The sequence below is a fragment of the Dermacentor albipictus genome, chromosome 3 (assembly GCF_038994185.2).
Source record: "Dermacentor albipictus isolate Rhodes 1998 colony chromosome 3, USDA_Dalb.pri_finalv2, whole genome shotgun sequence".
Classification (NCBI taxonomy): domain Eukaryota; kingdom Metazoa; phylum Arthropoda; class Arachnida; order Ixodida; family Ixodidae; genus Dermacentor; species Dermacentor albipictus.
The window spans coordinates 71,561,550-71,584,406 of NC_091823.1; the positions used below are offsets into that span (position 1 = coordinate 71,561,550).

General features: G+C 44.3%; 1 protein-coding gene and 1 non-coding gene across 2 annotated transcripts in view; both read right to left on the reverse strand.

Moving 5' to 3' along the window:
• The window catches only part of LOC135900696 (adenosine deaminase-like), a 43,576-nt gene that overhangs the window by 17,741 nt on the left and 2,978 nt on the right, over positions 1–22,857 (reverse strand). Inside the window, exons 2-3 of the mRNA XM_065430237.2 lie at positions 2,420–2,569; positions 3–64 (exon numbers count right to left, since the gene is read on the reverse strand). Of these exons, the coding sequence (XP_065286309.1) occupies positions 3–64; positions 2,420–2,440 (83 nt within the window). The 5' untranslated portion in view covers positions 2,441–2,569. The remainder of the gene's footprint in view (positions 1–2; positions 65–2,419; positions 2,570–22,857) is intronic.
• On the reverse strand, positions 22,402–22,474 carry TRNAS-CGA (transfer RNA serine (anticodon CGA)). The gene has a single exon. It is a non-coding gene; the product is annotated as a tRNA-Ser (tRNA).

Sequence of the window (22,857 nt, forward strand, 5' to 3'; positions counted from 1 at the left end):
ACTGAGCCAGCTCCCAGATGGTGGTGTGCCGCAAATGTCCTTCCAGGTGACTGTGGAGCATGATCTGGAAAAGTCATAGACTGTCACTACGTTCACGGTTTCTTTTGGCTGAATAATAACCCAAGATTCCACGTACAATCATTTAATGGCATGCTAAGTGAAAATGCTAATGACGATGTATCACGCAAGTGAGATTAAGATGATACGGGGATAATAGCCGGTCATGTAACGCGAATATATTTCTTACAGTGACAAAATGTGTGCCAAACGCATTCGTAGACGACAGAATTGGAAATCTTGTGTTTGTTCTTTTTCTTTTTTCCTAGTGAAATGGCGCAACTCACTCTGGGGGATCGGCCATGAATCAGGCGGTGAAGGAAAGGTTAGCATTTTTTAAATAAATTAGGTTGAAATGAAATGAGTATCTTGTAGTTGGAAATTAAAGTGTCTATTGTTACAGGTATGAATAATCAATTAACTAGATATTTTTGTGCATTTTGTGAACATTATAAGTATTTTGAAGAATTTTAAAATGCAATTCGATTTCTCTCACGCAGAAACATGCAGATGGCTTCACAAACGTTCCGGTGGCTTAACCCAGTACGGTAACCACAAAGGAAAGAATTAGAGGAAGTGTCAAATTCAAGCCAAGCTTTCGGAAGGGTTCTTCGAAAAATCTTTTCCGTTGAATAATGAAACGACGGCATGTCAAAAAGAAGCGTTCCAGATATTCACTCTAACTGCATAAAGGGCACAAGGGTGATACAGCCAGACCATACCTGTGGAGGTGAAAGTTCAGTTGGGGGACACGGCACCGTAGTCTTGTAATCATTACTCAATTTTTCTAGAGGAGCACCATTTGTTGTTCCAAGGAAAACTGAGATGCGAGGAATCAGATGTTGCCAGTGATGATTGCGCGAACATGTTTGTAGTAGTATTTAATAAAGAGAAGATCAGACATTCACCCGTTCGTAGCAATTCTTCTTTCCACCTTGCGGGTTTCCGCATAACTATAACGTCATTGTAGTAGTATATTTTCTGAATCGCGCCTCAGTGATGAAAGCTGACGAATGTAAAATTGGGATTATAAGACCATCGTGAGATGCTGCTGCGAGTGTATCTGAATATTCGTTTAAGGCTAGGCCTTTGTGACCCAGCACCCACACTAAACGAACGAAACGTAAGTGTCTCGGGAGAAGAGAATAGAAAGTTTTTGATGAATATGGCAATTTAGATGTGGTTAGTGAAGAACAGACAGCATTCTACAGATCCATTGCACATGCACGTAGGAATCTATGTGAAGCTAAGTTTAGTAAAGTAGTGCGTTTTTAAAACCCTGCAGAATTGACGGCCATGCGGACGGCCATGCGTTCACTTTCAACCTATGCGGTGAGCGAAATCACGGCATGTTTATGTTTATCCACCACAGAGGTCCCTACTTTAATCTTAGGCCATTTTTTTTACGTTAGCGCACTCACACTTTTTCACAACCTATCCCAAAATACAAACACCAAGTCAGGTGTATGCACGATGTAAGACGTCTACGCAGCGATGTCACAAGGACGAATGCGGTATGGGATGCCTGTCAAGGTGAGGAGGAAAGCCATGTGCGCAGAGAAGTACGACACGAATGCAGCTACGTTTAAGTGCACCGTGCAGTGAGGTGTACCAATTATGGAGGATTGGCCGAAAGTTGGCACACACGCTGTGGCACATACCGAATGGCTAAGTCAAAGAAAATCAAGTAAACCAATGAATTTGTTGAATATAATGTGCTATGTTAGTGAGAGGCCGGTGTGCTTTCAAGGCTAGAGCCAACATTAGATGTTGTTGTTTTCTGCAGCAATTTTTTTTTTTTCGCAAAGCACTTGCACTATTTTGTAAGTCGGCCATACAAGGGTTGTACAATCCTGTTGGCTGGTGCGTAGATTCAACTTCGTACGCATATCCACAAACATATCCGCAGTGACACCCGCCACGGTGGTTTAGAGGCTGCGGCGTTGCGCTACTAAGCACGAGGCCGCGGAATGGTATCCCGGCCGCGAAATGCAAAATGCACGGGGGCGAAATGCAAAAAACGCCCGTGTCCCGTACGCTGCGGGTACGTTAAAGATCATACCCTGGCGGTCAAAATTAATCCTGAATCCCCTGCTACGACGCGCCTCGAAATTAAATTGTGGTTTTGGCGCGCAAAACACCAGAATTCGATTCACATATCCATGGAGATACCGACCGATCTAGCAGATGACAGCAGGCAGCAGCAGCCACACCAAACCAGTAAAGGTAGGCAGAGAGAACGCTTTGCTTTAAATATTAACTTGCCCCACTAACATCTGCGATATATTGTTCAGGCTTCTTACCCGCTCGAGCTTTGCAAAAAAAAAGAAGAAAAAAAAACACACGCACGAAAAAAACGTACCTTGAACTTAGGCAGGCCCATGTTTTCTTGTAGTGAAGTAATAACACTGGAAAAGCTTCAGAAACCGTAGCTGTCGAATTTCCGTCACTGTGCGCTATATTAATCGTCAAACGTTCCCTGAAGACGTCGAAAATCAAGCTTGGCTCAAATCTGGAACGAGAAAAAAATGTCATGGAAAGTTCTTTATTTTTTGCGAATGCATCAAACGGTTTGGTCACGCTCAGATTGGTTCACTGAAGTATAACGAGCACTGTACAAGACGCGGCGTAGCAACATTGGTGACTGTGACTCTATTTGCAAGAAAGAAAATTTCTCAATGTGGTAAATATACTATAGAGCGCAGCAACAAACTGACAGCGTTGAGGAAGATACAGGATCCTAGAGGCTTTAACTAACGGTAATTTAAATAAAAACGCAAAATATGCTTTCACGTGCGGTTTTGGCAGACACCACTTTTGCAAACAATTACATTCACCAAATGCATAGTCACCAAACACTTCCTAATTAACTTTTCTTGCTTTCAAGATTAGGACATAAATTTATATTTGAAAATTCAAGACAATCGTATTTGAAGACAACAACCCTTTCATTCTCCCAGAGTACATCTGTTCCGCGATATTCATCATCAGATTCGACACTCGTACAACTCATTTCGCATTCAGAGGCGCGAATCTCGACACAATGTCAAACCGCGAGGCGCCGTCAACGCGAGACAAAGGGACAAAGTCATTCGCTGCTGGATTTCGCCAGCCGATAGCAATAGTGCACCTGTTGTCAGTTTCGCTCAGCTTGCAAACTGCATGCCACACGCAGTAAGCTACGTCACAGGTGGGGCTTAAGGCTGTGTAGAGATTCGCTGTGCGGCGGTTCTTATCCCTTCTGTAACCTGGGCCTGGAGCCCAGTACCTGAAGGCCCGCTGAAATGCCAAGCGTGCATCAAATCAACTGCTTCTCGAAACGCTTCTAAATGCCTGTAAATTTAGTTTTTGTTTTGAAAGGCATGGTTGCTAAATATGCGTACTTTAGTAATATAATTTGTGTATCGCTTTATATTTTGGTTAATTATTCCTTCATTAAACCAATTTTGTTCTTTAGATATCGCCCTCTCTTTTCTTGATGCCTTAGTCCTGGCCAACCTCATGCAGCAGGTAATTTCGACTTATCGAGAATGTATAAACAAGAGCGAGAAATATTGCCTACTAGTTTGCACTCCGTAAGTACCTCGTAAATTCGACTGTCATTCACCCTCTCCCTGTAACAACATCGGAACGCGCCAGACAATGACATTCTTTCTCGAAAACAACCGCGAACGATACAGATGCATGAATTCCAAGCCCAATGAAATTAAGAGTTCGACGAAAACTCGTCTGGTCGGGATTGCTCGTAGTCAAAGGCAAAACGGACGCCAACAAAAAACATAAAAAAGAAAAAGAAAGAAGACGTTCCAGCTCCCATACGGGGGCCTTGTTCACAATGAAAGTAAACGAGAGGGGAGAGATGATTATGTACGTGTGAATAGATGGCGCAAACAGCGGGCATAAAGGCAAGGAAGGCTACCGTCATTGCGGTTCAGCGTGGTATCGGTGGTCTGGATTAGTAATGGCTCGAGATGCATCTGCGAGGTTAGATTACTTTCAGTGGCTAGTGGACAAAAAGGCTTCAAGAGTGTGCGCACGTTCGTAGTGTAGCAACGTACGGCAGCAAATGAAACTGAGTATGATGAGGCAGAGTTCTTCGCGACTTCATATTAGGGACGCATTAAATGAGATGGAAAGTATGGTTAATGTGAGTATATCGATGCATCTGCTGATGTGCGAAATAAAAATGACATCAGAGACAAGAGAAGTGTGATTAAAAAATAAATATAAATATTTATTGGTTAATGTAGCGACTCTAAGCTAAATTATACATAGGGCAGGATTCGACATAGTTTTAGAAATCACTTGTTTTGCATTTTTATTTCTAAATAAATTTCATTATTTTGCAATGAAGAAGACGCAAGGGGTGCTGAAGCTATAAGAACGCTCGAGTGAGAGGGCCGATCGCACGCTGTTGACTGTTTTTCCTGCCCTCACTTCTGCACTCCACATTCATAATAAGAAATAACTTTTGTGTATTGACAGAATAATTTATTATTTTGCAAGAAACATACGGAAAGCATAGCCATCGATGCCTGGTATTAGATAACACGTCTTATCTTGTTCAGCCATGGTTGGGTTATAAGTTTGCATAAATTAATGACATCGTGTATGTAACTCAGTGACTCACAGTGACATCTTGTCGGTGATACAGCGCGAAGCTTGCGTAAGGTGGGCTGAAAGAACGCTTCGAAGGCTGGGTTAAACGCTGTTCAATTGCAAGGTCACTTTTATGTCACTTTTATGGTCACTTTCTCAGCAGCGCATGTGCTTTCATGCTAGCCGCTGAAAGTAATCTAACCTCGCAGATGCGTCTCGAGTCATTTTTAATCCAGACCATCGATACCACGCTGAACCGCAATGACGACAGCCTTCCTTGCCTTTATGCCCGCTGTTCGCGCCATCTATTCACACGTACATAATCGTCTCCCCTTTTCATATGTTTTCATCGAGCAAGACTCCCGTATGGGAGCAGAAACGTCTTCTTTTCTTTTCTTGTTATGTTCTTGGTCGGCGTCCGTCTTACCTTTAACTCCAAGCCCCATCAATAAATAAAACACTCAGTACACCACCTACATGTATACACGTTCTTTCGATATCGAGTAGGTAGGCTGATGGATATCATGGCGCAGTTTATACTATTTTTTTCTTATTTTTTTTATCTCCATGCTGCAGTCTGCATCGTCGTCGCAGCTGTTCACTTGCCACAACCAACAGCATCGTACACCAATCGCTTATGTCAGTACATCGACCGCGGTGATTCGCGGCGCTAGACACGCACCTGCCACTGCGTATAGAAAACAGGCGACTCCATTTCGCCAATACTGTATTATGCGCGTGTCGCAAGCCTGTCAGCGGTATCCAGGGGTCGTGCAGCTTTCGTGGGGCAAAAAAAGAAAAAAAAGTGGTTTTGTGCACCTGCACTGTGAAGCCGCGTATGGCATAGCGTTACTATGCGCCTAGGGAGGGAACCGAAGGTTATTTCGTTGTAGTGCACGCTTACTGCTGAGGACCCGTAACCAGTGACACTATTGTATTCAATTCCTATATTCTTCGTCGCTGCTTTTCGTTATTGCGCCCCAATCGCTTGTCACGGAGGAAACTTATTGGATGACGCGCCATAGAACTCGGCGTGCACAACGATATAAGCCCTTGCTCAGAGTCAACGTTCAAGTTCAATTGCTATATCTTGCCTGTAGAAAAGAAAGACTGGGAAGGCGTATAGCTGAGCCACTAAGAGAGCATAAACAAGACGAAAAGGGTTACAGAGACGGCCACACCTGTAAGCGCATTGTAGTGACTGTAGACTTTAGGCCCCTATTCACAATAAAATCTCTTATGCTTGAATTATTCGACAGAAGACAAAGCTAGCAAATTCTGATGCTGTACATATATATTATTAACGAATAGCAGCTGGTCAATGGCAAAGAACACGTAAGGACGAAAAGCTTTGTGAACACGGCCCCTGTTCCGCATTTTTGAACTGCGCCATAAGCATACCACGCAAATATATTGCCGAGGCATAACTTCATGTAACCAGTGAAGGTTCCACGTGCGTCGGTACAGCATCTGCGTTGTTTTCGCATAAAGAAACATGCTTTCTAAATTCAGCAGTAACATAGACAGTGAACATTACGCCGCCGTGCGATGAGGCGCTTATGTGAACACGCGAAATTCAGTGAACGTCACTTGCGAGTTGCGCTTAATTCCGTGCGTATCCTTTAGTGCGTGGCCACATAAAAGTGTGAAACACGAACTCGTCCAAGAAGCAGCGCTCCTAAAGGAAATCCAGCCCCGAGCAAACGATTGGCTGAGTTAATCTAAAGACAGAGAGCGAGATGAAGCAAGCAGAGGAAAGGTTGGGAGGTCAACCAGACGAGCGTCCGGTTTGCTACCCTATACTGAGGGTGAGGGAAAGGAGGAATAGAAGAAGGAAAAGAGTGAGCATCGCGCACGCGATATAGGACGCACAGCAGGACTACCAAACGGTTATTGAGGCCGGTGTTCTTGAAAAAAATTGCAGCAGCACACGAATAACTCTCTTTGCCATCGATGGGTGTGGCCAGGGTCAAAAAATTTTACAGAAAGGGAGAAAGAGAGAGAGTTACAAGACAGGAAAGGCAAGGAGGTTAACCAAACGAACGCCCGCTTTGCTATCCGGCACTAGCCGACAATTTTGGCGTCCTGAAGAAACAGAAACGCGGGGGCTGCGCATTACGTTACGTAAAGACCTTCGAACGAACTCTTGATTACTTCGGGTTTCATGACGTGCACTCAAAGCTCGGCACACTGGCGTTCCTGCACACCGTCGCCATCGAAATGCGGTCCCTGCATGCGGGAATCGAAGTATGCCGCCTCGTTCCCATCGGCGGAAAGTCGCAGCCACTGAGTCACCGCGCCAGGTGTGCTGTCAAGGCATGCAAAGTAAACAGAAGTGAACGATGACACGTTGATTGCCTCATGCACGTAGCTGTGTGCTTCGACATTTTGTTTCCTTATTTTTTTCTTAATGCCATTCTGCGGAATTAGCATTGCATTGTCGACTTAACGTAACAAACGGGCTTTTTACCAGTGCTCTAAGGAGCGCCTCAGGAAAGTGTACTGGGCGCCCTTTAATTAAACATTTACATAAATTATGTCGTTCACGTCGACGAAAAAATAAAATTTATTATATACCCGGATAACAGCAGTTTACGAATTACTGACCCTTATGCGAACGACCGAGAAATAAATAGTAATGTAGCTCAGAAACTATTCTTACGGTCAACGTCAAATTGCATCAATACTAATCCGAACAAAACGAAAGCAACTTTTTCTTTAGAGCTGGGAACAAGGTCTCTAGACTACAGCAAATCCTCAAGTACGGCAATCAGTGTGTCTAAATTGTCAACGAGCACAAAATCCTTGGAGTGATTTTCACTTCACACCGTTAACCGGGACGCGCAGATAGATAGCTGGCACAAAAAAAGGAAAGGAAAAAAAAGAAAGAAAGCTTTCAACTGTCATGGGTGCGCTCTCTCGTAGTCGACAACCTCTTCTCCTTTTATGCGTAAAGTACAAATTAACAATTCTCCTTTTGCGTCTTACATCAATCATAGCACATTGGTATGATTACAATAATAACAGGAAACGTCGCGATACTTCTTATCTAGCAAAATAAGATATTGAGGTAGATCGCTAATCTTATTTCGCTTGTTGTTGTTGTTGTTGTTATTGTTGTTGTTGTTGTTGTTGTTGTTGTTGTTGTTGTTGTTGTTGTTGTTGTTGTTGTTGTTGTTGTTGTTGTTGTTGTTGTTGTTGTTGTTGTTGTTGTTGTTGTTGTTGTTGTTGTTGTTGTTGTTGTTGTTGTTGTTGTTGTTGTTGTTGTTGTTGTGCAACACTAATGGGAAGGTAGGCTACATTAGAATCGGCTGAGTCACGGTTGGGAGATTGCAACTAACCACTGCACCATACGTAAGCCCACACGCGGCACAAACTGCAAACATACTAAGTCGACGAGAGAAAATTAAAAAAGAAACAGGAGAAGTGACCCATATGCACCCGCGCCAAGTGGTTCATTTCCTTAAGAGTGTCGCATCTTTGCAGTCGAGACCTGATCAAGTGGACACGCGTGCTATAACCGTTTGGACTGTTCCGAGATTTCTCAATAATAATAAACGGCAACATAATCTCACTGTTATACTGAACAAACACAAATCTGTAAATAACACTCGTTTGAAGGAGTGGAAAAATTTATTGTGTAAACACGCAGTAAGCTTTCCTTTTTTTTTTACTTTGAATCTTAATAGTGTTTCGTGGTATGTTTAGCATTATTATGCTGCTACAATACTTTGGCATTATTTTATCAATTGCTGCGCTATATTTTCTTGCAGTGTCGCCGTATATGTGTACATGAAAACGTACCGTTAATACCTATTTCCGCGTTTTATTGTGGTAAAATGAATGCTCTCTCGGTTTATTTTATTTTTTATCAGCGTAATATTCTTCTATTAACGCTGCATTGTCACTGTATTCTTTCTTGCGTCGTCACTCACTGCCTAGTAGAGGATTCGGGGTCTTGTCTAATCATTGCTTTAGCTTTTTGCCCATAATTCCACCCAGAACGATTTCTGGAAAATAAATTGAACTGAACTGAACTCCTTTTAGCATAAATCATTTTCCTCTCTCTCGCGCTCTCTCTCTCTCTCTCTCTCTCTTGAATACCCGGCAGTCATCTCCTTCGGGCAAGGAATTAACAAGTTAGATCACCCCTATAAACAACAAGATCTGGGTAACAAAATTCAAAAAGACCCTCGGCCAGCACAGCGACCCTCTCGCGTCAGAGCAAGGAATCTATGAATAGGCGAGCTTCCCGCAGGATGCACATACGCTGCGCAAGAATTAAAAAAAAAAGAAAGAGTATAAACCTAACGCAAGTAGACGGGCGCTATGGGACAGCCTACACAAAAACTCGTTTATGCCGGTGAACGCGTCATCACCTATCGAGGCACGAATGTTGAGAAACATGCCTCTCGTGCCGTCCTCCCAGCAATGTCAGCAATCGATTTCCATATTATTCATTTACTTTTTGTTTTGTTTTATATTGCGCAAGCTCCGGTAATAAAACCGTATAGTAAAACGGGTGCCTCTTGACTTTGTGGCCAAAGCACGTCCACATTGCGCAATCAGTTAAAGAAAACGCGACGGCTCAACGGCAAAGCGATAGACGAATGTGAGCCAAACTACGAAGCGGTGAACCTCTGGGGCTGAATTCGCAAAGCTTTCCGTTCGTAACTGATCTTCTCCATTGGCCGGTCACCTTTGCCAAGAATATGTCCAGCATCAGTATTGGCTGCAATTTGCTCTTACGAACAATTTCATAGGGTATGAACTACTTATAAATGCGGCTCCTGCCCTGTTCTGCTGACGTGCCCAGAGCGCCATATATCACTGGCGCCGCGAAGTCCGTGCCTTCTGCGAACTTCCGCCGCTCCTAATATCAGCAGAGGAGAACAGCGGAGAGCAGGGGCGTAGTGGCGCCGAACATTTACACAGTCGGCGCCGTCTTTGATGCGGGTCGCTCTCAGACGCAAGCGGCGTCTGCCCTTTCGGTTTGCTATCTTGTATGCTTGGTGCGTGAAATTTTGTTTCAAATCCTATTCTAAAGGCACAAGACAGGATTCATATTCACACATGCATTCCTATGTTATCTTGCTTATTTATTGATTTATTTATTTATTTATTTATTTATTTATTTATTTATTTATTTGCTTATTTTCTTGTAGGAACTTACGTCGTTGCTGCTGTTCGCGCTTTATAGTTTGATTCCTAACTTTAGATACTTTCTACGTTACTGTGATTCCCCCCGTCCCCTAATCAATGGCTAATACATTGCCTGTAAGGCGTTTCCTGAATTTGTCGACGACTAAACCCCACCCACAGTAATTTCTTCCTGTAGTTCATCCCCTATATTCGCTCGTAAATGAATATTCAGATGTCTCGAATGTCACATTGTCCAATCATACAGTTCTTCCACTTTCTACAGTACTCTTACAATGTTCTTAATTGCATACCATTACTCACCGCAATCGCTAGCTCTGGACCGTTATTCCCAAACATGCTCTTAGGCTAGAATTGTTCTTAAGAGAAAATTCCAACCAATCCTGAAGCTGGACAAAAGGACAATAATTAGGTTGTGGGAATACTCGAAGTTTTGAATGCGAATCAAATAATTCCTGATATTCCATTCGAGAATTCGCTATTCGAAGTTGTCGTACATTCGATTGTTTCGAATATATAAGCATAAAACACTTTTAAATTTAGAGTCTCGAGGGAGACGGAAAGATAGATGTGAGGACGGTCGTAAATGATTCTGCTACAGGCCAGCTCGAATTTTTTGTTCTTGAAAATAAAGATTGATTGATTGATTGATTGATTGATTGATTGATTGATTGATTGATTGATTGATTGATTGATTGATTGATTGATTGATTGATTGATTGATTGATTGATTGATTGTGGCGCAGGGGCGCCAGTGCCAGAGCGAACGCTCGGAAAAGATAACTTCTGCTCGATAATTTCGAATCGTTCAATAAGAATGGCTCCCTTTTAGGGAGCCGATATGCGTATTTGTTCCGAATCATTATATGGCTATTCTCACCAAGTTTCCATCTCTTTAAAGCATTGTGGGGGTCTGTAGTACGACACAGCTTTACTTCAGCTAACGCGGCATTATACGTGTATCTGATAACATGCTGTTTATTTTTGTTTTGTTACTGTCATTGCCGTAGTGCCCCCAGATAACCTAAAGCAGTTGTTTGTTGTATACAAGCTTTTCAGTTGTCCAGATATCTAAAAATGTGAACAGTACTACATGCATGTGGCAATATATATAGGCCTGATATTTCTATTTATTTGTTTGTTTGTTTTTTGACCAAGCTAGAAAACTTCGTATTTCATGTTGCTTTAAAAACGACAAAATATTCGATATTCGTTTTGATATTCGGTGGAAGTAAGGTTCAACAAGTTGAGGCATGTAGCGTCGTTGAGCGGAAATACGGGCAGGAAGAAACGGAGTAGACAGGACAGACGCTCACTTACAACTGAAGTTTAATGAAAGGTTTTCCCGGGGAGGCGGAGGGCATCACATGCGCAGTCAGAAGGCTGACACAGAGCATACGCATAATCACATGCAAAAAAAATACTAAGGCCCCAGGAGATATCTAATTTCTTTATCCGTCAAGACAACTTGACAGATTGTGCGTATGTCTGGCCAGCCTCAAACAATTTCTCTCGCCAGTCTGTCATTAGACGACACAACACGATGCACCGACTGGCCCAACAGTCAACGCTTCTGAAGTTGAGGTGCATTTAGCGAGTGTTTACCTCGATGAAGTGAACAAAGCGGCCGACGGAAAGCGGCCGAGACGAGCGACCGGAAGGAGAGCATTGCATTCTTCTGGGGGCAGTGGAGGTCGTGGTGCCAAAGGCATGACAGGAACTTGCCCACTGACGTGAGCCTTCCATCGATTTGCCGTTGCCGCAGAAAGCTCGCTCCCGCCCGCCAGTAAGCCACTGACTCACGCATGCTTGCCATTTTGTCGTACGCGTAGCCTGTGCGCTCATAAAGGAAGCTCTTGCCTAACAGGATGCGAACCAAGAGCCAGCTGCGCGACAACATTTCATCACGTTGCGTCCTTTCTTGAAATAACGGATGACATACACGAAGGTCATGTTTCGGTGCGCTCTCTTGCGATACGCAACAGCGGCAAGCGAAGTGCGTATAGAGGGTGTTTACTTGTTTGTTTTTAATGCTAGGCAATTTATTTTAATTAAAAAAGACTATAAGCTTAGCGAACGCCGCGTTCTCGCAAAGGAGTTCCAAGGCGAGGCGGACATGCTTTGCCGCTAATAACGTGAGCTTCACAAAACTAATTAACCAAGGAGCATTAATTATATTTATTATTGGTGCCTTAGGGACAGTTGTTTAAATGGAAAATGCGGAGGTATGCACATTTAGTGTAGCCATTTTAGTGCAACATTTTAGTGAAGCCTGACTTTTTTTTAAACCTTAAAAGTCACAGCCGATTCGATATATTCATCACGAAATTTCGAGGCACTATCGGAGCCGAGCGTGCCGGGAGCGTTTTTACACCAGACGGAAGCGCCCCATGACGACAAGCGCGGTGAAGCTTGGAGCTGCGCTGTTTGGGCAGGTCGCGGCAGGCGCTAGTATGGCCCGCTCTGACTGGCAAAGCATGTGCGGCTGTGGGCCACGTCGAGATTTGCCCTGACGTGCTGTCGTTCAAACTCGGTCCCCCCACTTCCTCCCGTGGCGTTACCGTCTGACACGCAGCGGGACGCGCTGAGTTTTCATATTGCCTACAATTGAGTTTTGACTTTCGATTATGAATATCGCGAACTAGATTCTAGATTTTTCTAGATTTTTAAAGAAATGTGGTCGTACATTATACTGTGACTGGCTCCAAAATTGCCACTTAGACAACCACTCCAAAGGCACTAATAAAAAGTTAATTAATGTTTTGGTAATTAGTATCCTGAAGCTGACGTTATATTAGCGGCATGGCATGCCCACCTGGTTTAGGAGCGCCCTTGCAAAAGCGCCACGTTAACTGCGCGCATAACTTATTTTAATGAAAATTGTGCATGGTGCGCAAGAAAAAAAAAACCTGCATATGTCGGGAATGTCATCGGACTTCAGTTGTATCATGAGGTAGCTATAGCTGCGTGATGGAGACAATCTCAAAGAGCTAAACGCAGAATATATACATCAAAGAACTGAAGCTAAGCCTTGTCTTTCCCCTCCATGGGCACACAATAAACTCCTGCTTTTAGGTTGAACATCAGTGTTCCACATCCGTGCGCCCTAACGTTGGCGATTAATATAGCTAATTAGCATATTTTAGTTAACTGCCCCTGAAATTTGGCTTGCTGTTAATGTACAGCTAGCCACACAGCCTACCTGCAAGAAACGACCGTTTCTTTCTAAAAAGAAAAAATTCGGGCATAACTCATCTACGATGACTGTCCAAATATGAGATCAGTTGAAACGCGGCATGCACGAGCGCTCCTATCTGGCGCTTCCCTCTGGACACGCTGCGCCATCTACTGGCATCGCCAAGTTGTCCTCGTACACCCAGTGTATAACAGATGTGTCTTACCAGTACTCACGTACGGGGCAGAAACCTGGAGGCTTACGAAAAGAGTTCTACTTAAATTGAGGACGACGCAACGAGCTATGGAAAGAAGAATGATGGATGTAACGTTAAGGGATAAGAAAAGCACAGATTGGGTGAGGGAACAAACGCGAGTTAATGACATCTTAGTTGAAATCAAGAAAAAGAATTGGGCATGGGTAGGACATGTAATGAAGAATGACTCATACCCCATAAGCAAGCAAAGATGCCATGGCTGGATATGAAACAAGAAACGAAAAAATGAAGAAAGATAGAAAGCAAAAAGACTGAAAGAAAGAAAGATCGAAATAACCTTTAGATAGTGCATTAGGGGCTCGCATGTGTCGTTGAGGAAATCGACCTACAGCGCAATACGTTTACTTCACACTGCAGCTCGTTATGTCTTGCAAGAACCCTGACCCCTGTGATCGGATAACTTAATGGATTACCACGTGTACAGCAGGCTTTCGACTTCACGTGTTACAGGAATGTAACATGCTGCCGATTTTATTTTTCTTTAACGATCTTTTTTTTAAGAAATATTTATTACAAAGGGCCTGAATCAAAAGTCTACTCAAGACAGAGTTTGGCTGATTCTTTGAGCATGCAACAAGTTTCATTGTGGAGTCGGTTCAACGATTGTAAAACCAGGGCACTTCTGTGTTTCTCGTTCATTTGAACTGGACACACCTAGGTAAACATTTGTGAAAATTATACGCGCTATAGAAAGACTCGTAGCTGCGCTTCAGTAGCCTCGATCCCTGTCCGCTAATGTTAACCTGCCGCAAAGCACGCACATACGCGCTGCACGGGAGCAGTAAACTGCGCAATTCCTATAATTAACCTCGCCGTATCACCTCTGTACCTTGTTTCATGTCCTTCCCTCGAACCCACTTCTCGCCTAGCGTGGAGTAATTAGCAACGGGCACGGGTCACTAATTAGACATTAGACATTAGACATTATTTATTCATCATAAATTTGTACATTAACATAAGCAAACAAATGCCGGCTTCTCCGCATTTCTCCCATTATGAGAGCATCGCACGTGTAATGCGAATACGTGGGATCTTTCCCCACCTGCGGCAAGTTGTTTTTTCCATCCACTTTCATTTCCATCAATTTACCATTTCTTTAACTCAATTAGTAAGTACAAGTAATTTCCCCTGTGTTGTCCTTGTTGTGAACACTTTCATTTTTTTTTACTTGCCTGTGGCATATAGCAGTCGAAAAAGTGGACGTTACTTGCACAAAAAAATTGAAATGCATAATCCATTATTAACACAAATTCACTAATCAAGTTTCTAACAAATTCCCTTACGGCACGTATTCCAATTTACAAATTATAGCGCGTGAGAGTGCAAGGCATATCCACTTGAAAAAAATTGCGTGGATGACATTCACGAGATGCGCTCCGTCAAACTTGCGGTAAAGATGCACTGTCGTTGCACTTTCTTAACAGAACGTCATTTCATGCATTGAAGCACAAAAGTAACTGGAACACCCAATGCATTTTTCGGCTGGTGTCATATGTATCTCGAAACTGGTGTCATCCTGAGAATATGTTCCAAGTGGATCCGTCTTGCGAACTTTCCGGCTAGAATTTGTAAATTGCAATACATACCTTAACGTAATTAGTTGAAGACGTAATTAGTGATTTTCGTTAATGAGTTGATTATGCATTGCAATTTTTGTGCAAGTAATGTACACCTCTTGTGTGCTATCTGTCACAGGCAATTTCAAAAAAAATTTTTGGAAGTGTTCGCTGAAACACCCGATACATATCATAACATAGCTTCTTATATGACTAATAAAGATCGGCCCACGTTTCCTTTCTTCTCTTATATAAGCCAACAACCAACGTAAGGCGAAGACGTGGGTACGTATCCCACCTGCAGCCAGTTGTCTTATCATCCACTTTAATTTCCTGATTTCTTTAATTCAATTAATAAGTTCGAGTAATTTTTCCTATGCTGTCCTTGGTGCCTGTGTGTTAGCTTCGAATGATATGACTAATAAAAGCCGGGCCTTTCGTTTTCCTTTCTTCTCGTCCCCCCATATATATATATATATATATATATATATATATATATATATATATATATATATATATATATATATATATATATATTGCTAACGTTGGCCAAACTCTTGAAAATAAAATACACAATGTACGAGGACGCAATCGATGGTATTCTGCCAGCAGTAACGTACCGCACCAAGAGCATCCTTTTTCGTAATTGCACTATCGATAACTAAATTACATTAATTGACAAACATAATTACTGAACTGAGGGCGCGAATTGCGGTAGGAAAGTACTAATTGTGCCTTGAAACACCCGATCCAGTTGCTTTCAGCGTGCCATGTCTCGCCTAATCATTTTTTCCGCGTTATAAAAAAAAATAGCTCGCGAAAATATGAAAATCGCCCCACCATTCACGCGTTCGAGCGCCGCGACCCCAGCGTCCTCGGGCGTCAATCGGAAGAATTAACTCTTATCGATGCCTTTGTCCTCCTCCTCCTCCTTCTGCTCCTCCTCAATGCCGCTGCGCACTGCATTCGCATCGCACTTCACACTGAAAAGATTGCTCAGAGTTCGCGGAGACCGGCCAACCCCAATACTGATTGCTGCCTCGCCACTTTCACGCACGCAGCTGAGCCAGGCTTTCTGTCGCTTTGCGGCAAGGATTGTCCGCGTAAGCGCCTCGCCTCTCGACCCTCGCAGAAGCGCGATGTATACCCGGGTCGGCGAGTAAGTGGCTGTGGTACAACAGTCTTTCCGGTTTCCACACTTTTCCAGGCTCGATACAGCAAGCCACAGAATGTGCAATGATCCCAATGAAAATCGCATTAAAGAAAAAAAAATTACCTCCTTTCGTATGTATTCGCCACGGCGTTGTGACGAACGACGGTTGGTTGCGCGACGACGCCTTATTTTTTTATTTTTTTCGTTTACCGTGAGCCATGCGTTTATTTACACGGTTTTACCTACGATCGCAACACAAGCCTGCAATGTCCTGTTTCCGCAAGTATAAGCAGGACGAGAGCCAAGGTCTGCGAACACAGCCATCTGCACCTCACCCCTGACGCATGTATGTATACCTTCCCGAGTCCTACGCACAGCAGTATACACGTCGACAAATAGCAGCTGCTGCTCCAGACGCTATTTAAGTGGGCTGACGCAGCTGCGCACTCTCTCTTCTCTTTTTACTCGGTCTGCTCGACCGTTCTATACTAGTACGATACACGTATTGTTTTTCTCAAGAAGGAACGAAATATGAATTATGCGTTGATGCTAACTACTAATGCCTTGGCTAAGTTATGTAATGGTTAGCTGCTAACGCCTTATACTGTTAACTTGGCCCTTTACTCACAAAGCTTCTTGTTCGCGCAGCACCGTTACCATTGGCCGGATATTTTGGCTAAACATATGCTTTGACATCTCGGCTGGCTAAGCAACTTTTCTTGCGAAAACTTCTAGCGTACAATATTTGGGAATATGGGCCCTGAAATTTAGTCAATTCCTAGCCCCAGCAATGTCCACTCAAAGAAAAACCAAAGTTACACGTATAGTCACACACACGCACGCACACGCACACGCATACACACAGGGTTCGGGCGACCATTTTTGTCTCCGTCTGCAACCTCCTGCTCGCGTCACAAGAGTCGACAGGATAAAGACCTGGCCTCACATCATCACGCAAGTACTTAACACCACGGCGGGAACCCAGAGCGCGCAGCTCCACCACTGACACCGACCATGCATCATGACCGCATCACCGCAAGCCTTGGACATGCCCAAGTATGAATCGTGGGAGAAAATCAAGGAGGATATGATCAGTCGCTTTAAGGTGTACGCTGCAGACTCCCTCATCCAACAGCTGGAAACATTACAACTGGGTCGCAGCAATCACCCATAGTCTCCACGTAGCGATCATCTGTTCCAACCAAAGCTGCGTGACACTTCAACGGCTGTCAAACGACACCCCATCTCAAGCGCAGCTGTTACTTATTCTGATGAAACTTGCTTTCTGCCAGGACGAAATCAGAATACAGGTGCCAGCACCAACGCACATACCTTTCAAGGCGACAACAATGTGGAGCCATATACATGTAGAGATGTAGCTGCTTCGCTGCTCTCAAGCCCTCCCCCCCCCCCACCCCCTTGCGTACTACACCTCAACAAGACGCTGGCAGTGAAGAAACGTCGCAAACGCAAAGCAGCATCACACTGGAATTACCGAAGCGCCCATTCGTCATGTCGTTGCGACAGCCTCGAAAAAGCCTTCTGAGAAGGCTGCCACACTGTACTCGCCACCAGACAAATCTCACCAAAAGGAGCAGTGCACACACTAATCATTCATCTCTACGTCAGTTAGCGTCAGTAATCAAAAGGCATATTCCGATAGATACGCTACCTCATCAAATACCGCAACAACATCACAAAGACAACGTCGACACGGACGGAGAGCATCGCCGAAAGCACAGACGCAACAAGGAAAACGTCAGTGCGCAAGGCAACCAAACGCGAGAGGAACACAACGAATACGACGTTTTGCAAGAAAGAAACGTTGTCGAACACACCTTCAGCACCAGCAATCATGCAGGGGCCCTATAAGGTAAAACTATTCCAATATGTTTCTATTCCAATCTCCTGACGTCAAATTTGCGTAACCACCGACGCAAGCACCGGGCGGTCACCCGCAAGGTTCTCTGAACAGACCAATCAAACGCTCTCCTCGTTCATAGGAAGTCACTTTTGTTTGCTTGAAAAACGAATAACATTGCCTACACTGAGCGGCTTGTCGTATCTAATTGGCTGACAAGAGGCGAGGAGAACGCTTAAGTGGAGAGGGATTCACTGGGGCAGAGCCAGTGCAATGAAAATCGATAACCGGATGAAGAGAGTGGTGCCGTCGTCTGCGATAGGTCGGCCTTCCCTTACTTAGCTTGTGGTGGCTGGTCGAAAATCACGGCGGCATGCAACGGAAGCTTACGAATGACGCTAAAACTGACCCTCAGCAAAGAAGAGTTGGCAGAATGAGGTGGTAAACGTGCCGAAAGGGTTCGAAAACGTTACATGGCCACCCAAGAAGTTTTATTATACGCAAATACACCCATGCTCTCCGGCAGGTGCGAGTAGCCAGCGTCTCAGCGATCGGCAGCAGCCATCTTTTATTCCTTTCGGAACGGGGCAGCCTGCGGCTATTAAGAAGAAAATTCAGTTTTGTTCGGCATATTAATGCGTCTTTATCGCGTACACGTCACTTTAACGCGGTGAGTTTGTGCGGTTTTGTGACGTCGCGTGACAAGCAGGTGAAATGGGTGCAGCCCGAAAACTTTTTAACAATAGCCGAGGGCTAATGGCGAAAAGGCGTCGAATCAGAAATAACTATTTTAATTTTGTTTGGTCAAATGATGCATAATGAGTGTGTACACGTCATATCAGAGGGCGAGCTATATCGGTTTTTGTGACGTCGCGTGAAAGATAGGTGAAGTGGGCGTGGTCGAAAAAAGTTTTTTACCAATCGTGGAAGGCTGATAGCAGAATCGGAATAGAAAAGTTTCAAATAGTTTTGCGTTATAGCGCCTCAGGACTGCTCCCGCGCCATAGATTCCTGCGACAACGCTGGGCATAAGGACCAAAAAGACACATACATTTTCTAGGCCTTCTAGGCATTTCTAGACAGAGACGTCGCCTTAATGGCCTAGTCCACCGAAGGTTCGAGCAGGAGACACCGCGTGTCTCCAAGTCGCAACGACACCCGATTTCCCACGGCTCTCATGCGCCCAAACCTTCCTTCATAGGGACATGCATATGTCGTCCGGAGTGCAACAGCCAGCCTCGGCCACCTGAGCACTTCTGGACGTCACCGGACTGCCAGAATGACATCGTTCATATGTGAAGACATTATGACGGTATCATCCGCCCTTGTACCTACGACTCTCTCGGCGGGAGGGGAAAGCGTGCAACGAACCGCACGATATATTAAGGTGCGGTAGAACAAGAGTGAAAGCTTTGTTTTCGCGCGTTTTGCCATTGGCTGGGCGGTTCCGATAATACGTCCGGCATCAGGATTGGCTAGAACTTACTCTTACGAACAATTCCGACGCAAGAGCTTTTTTGTGAATACGGGCACTGGTTCATCATAATCATCAGCCTGGTTACGCCCACTGCAGAGCAAAGGCCTCTCCCATATTTCTCCAACAACCCCGGTCATGTACTAATTGTGGCCATGCCGTCCCTGCAAACTTCTTAATCTCATCTGCCCACCAAACTTTCTGCCGCCCCCTGCTACGCTTCCCTTCCCTTGGAATCCAGTCCGTAACCCTTAATGACCATCGGTTATCTTCCCTCCTCATTACATGTCCTGCCCATGCCCATTTCTTTTTCTTGATTTCAATTAAGTTGTCATTAACCCGCGTTTGTTCACTCACCCAATGTGCTCTTTTCTTATCCCTTAACGTTACACCTATCATTCTTCTTTCCATAGCTCGTTGCGTCGTCCTCAATTTGAGTAGAACCCTTTTCGTAAGCCTCCAGGTTTCTGCCCCGTAGGTGAGTACTGGTAAGACACAGCTATTATAGACTTTTCTCTTGAGGGATAATGGCAACCTGCTGTTCATGATCTGAGAATGCCTGCCAAACGCACCCCAGCCCATTCTTATTCTTCTGATTATTTCCGTCTCATGATCCGGATCCGCCGTCACTACCTGCCCTAAGTAGATGTATTCCCTTACCACTTCCAGTGCCTCGCTACCAATTGTAAATTGCTGTTCTCTTCCGAAACTGTTAAACATTACTTTAGTTTTCTGCAGATTAATTTTTAGACCCACTCTTCTGCTTTGCCTCTCCAGGTCATTGAGCATGCATTGCAATTGGTCCCCTGAGTTACTAAGCAAGGCAATATCATCAGCGAATCGCAAGTTACTAAGGTATTCTCCATTAACTTTTATCCCCAATTCTTCCCAATCCAGGTCTCTGAATACCTCCTGTAAACACGCTGTGAATAGCATTGAAGAGATCGTATCTCCCTGCCTGACGCCTTTCTTTATTGGGATTTTGCTGCTTTCTTTATGGAGGACTATGGTGGCTGTGGAGCCGCTATAGATATCTTTCAGTATTTGTACATACGCCTCATCTACACCCTGGTTCCGTAATGCCTCCATGATTGCTGAGGTTTCGACAGAATCAAACGCTTTCTCGTAATCAATGAAAGCTATATATAAGGGTTGGTTATATTCCGCACATTTCTCTATCACCTGATTGATAGTGTGAATATGATCTATTGTTGAGTAGCCTTTACGGAATCCTGCCTGGTCCTTTGCTTGACAGAAGTCTAAGGTGTTCCTGATTCTATTTGCGATTACCTTAGTAAATAGTTTGTAGGCAACGGACAGTATAATTCGTCTATAATTTTTCAAGTCTTTGGCGTCCCCTTTATTATGGATTAGGATTATGTTAGCGTTTTTCCAAGATTCCGGTACGCTCGACGTCATGAGGCATTGCGTATACAGGGTGGCCAGTTTCTCTAGAACAATCTGCCCACCATCCTTCACTGGTTCTGGCACTGGCACTGGTTCACGCGGACTGAACTCGGTAAAGGCACGTGCCCTGTACAGCGCGATGATATTTAGCACGGCGCGTGCAGCTGCAGCCGGGACAAACAGTTGAAGTCGCAGTCTGCTTAACGATCGCTGTCACACTGCAATCTCGAATAGCGCGTGCACGTCTCTTTCGACACCGCGTGGCGCCATCTTCATTGCAGAGCTAATTAATTGCGCAGGCTTCGTGTTATGCTATCTCTACCTACATAAAATTGCGCGGACTCCATGGCTGCACGCGTTGCCGCTTGCACAGATCGCCTCGGTTGAGCTTTAGCACGTAGCATTGAGCGCTCTTCCGAAGCGCAGGTGAAAAATGCATGGATCTTGTTGTCGCCCGCCTCAGCTACAAATTCATTCAATCATTCTACGTATTGCGCTTTTTTTTTTTACCTTCAGCGAATACTAAAACTCACTGATCTGCAAGAGTAAACGACACACGCCGTGAAGAATAAAGAAATTGTAAGGAATAAAACAGTTGACATCATGGTCAAAATTTACCTCGTTATAACAAATTCTTTTTCTGGTAACGCTTAGCAATAGTTCTTACACATATGGTGTCATTGCCCAACAATTAGGAACAATATTCGAAAGTGCCCGCTAGCTCTTACTACTTCTCGGGCCGAATGAACAAAGCATCTTCGCCTCTATTCACAAAAAAATGATGTTACGTTAAAGCTTTCGTAAGAGCACGTGCCACCCAATCCATATGTTAGACAATATTAGCCAAAGGCGCCGGCTAATGATCAACAGCGCTTGCGAACAAGAAGCTTCGTGAAGTCGGCCCCTCATTCGTAAGTGCTGCTTGCCATGTGCCGGCCGCCTTCACTTATGTTTCTGACACCATAACCCTGAACTTCCGTGTTTGTATAACGCGCTTGGCCGTCCCTTTCCTTTGTATGAGTGTAGCGAGTTAAGTGCGTCGTTTGCTTAACCACAAAACGGCAAACATTACACGGAAACATTTGCTCCCTCCTTTCGTGCATCTTGATTGCTTGTTGTCTGGGGCAAACATTGTGCTTTAAATGTGGGTTGTAGCGTGATTTGACCACTCGTTTTTCTCGTCGGTATCGCACAGATCCAAGCCATGTGTTTAAGGGACCCGTGCAAGGCGACGGTGTGTAAGGGTATAATTTGGCCCGCCCAAACGTCTGCGCCTCATAGACTAGCGGAACAACCACTGATATGGCACGGATGATCGTTCATAACAGCTATCTATTTCTCACTGGACGGCGCGTCTTCGCTAATACGTTCGCTGGCAACATCAGCCGGCTCCTGCTTTTTTTTTCTTTTTAAGCACCGCTTTTTCGCACGAACTTTTTTACGAATACGGCACTGAAATCTCAAAGCGTTACGTCCGTAAGTGCTGTTTGTTATGAGTAGTCTGCCTTCACCAATAATATGCCCAGTGTCACGATTCGTTGGCACATATATATATATAGTCATATCATAAGAAGCCAACAAACATTAATACCAAGGACAACATAGGGGAAATTACTTGTGCTTAATAAATGAGATAAAGAAACGAAGAATTAATGGAAATTAAAGTGGATGAAAAAACAACTTGCCGCAGGTGGGAACCGAACCCACAACCTTCGCATTTCGCGTGCGATGCTCTACCAATTGAGCTACCGCGGCGCTGTTTTCCCATCCACTTTCTTGGGTATTTATGTGTCCTAGTAGAACCCTGGAAGTGTTAGCCAGCGCCACCACACACAGACTTGGCGGCGGACGTGGGACGTCCTTTTTGCCGCAGGCGTCACGAGAACGTGATCTTTTTGGGTGAAGGCAACTGGTCAATAAACCCACATATGCTACCTGAAGGCATCAATGTAGCCGGATTCGAGACCCTCGTTATGTAATAAAAGAATAACCGAATAACCGAGGGTCCCGATTTTATTTGTCATATCATAAGAAGCCAACAAACATTGACACCAAGGACAACATAGGGGAAATTACTTGTGCTTAGTAAATGAAATAAAGAAACGAAGAATTAACGGAAATTAAAGTGGATGAAAAAA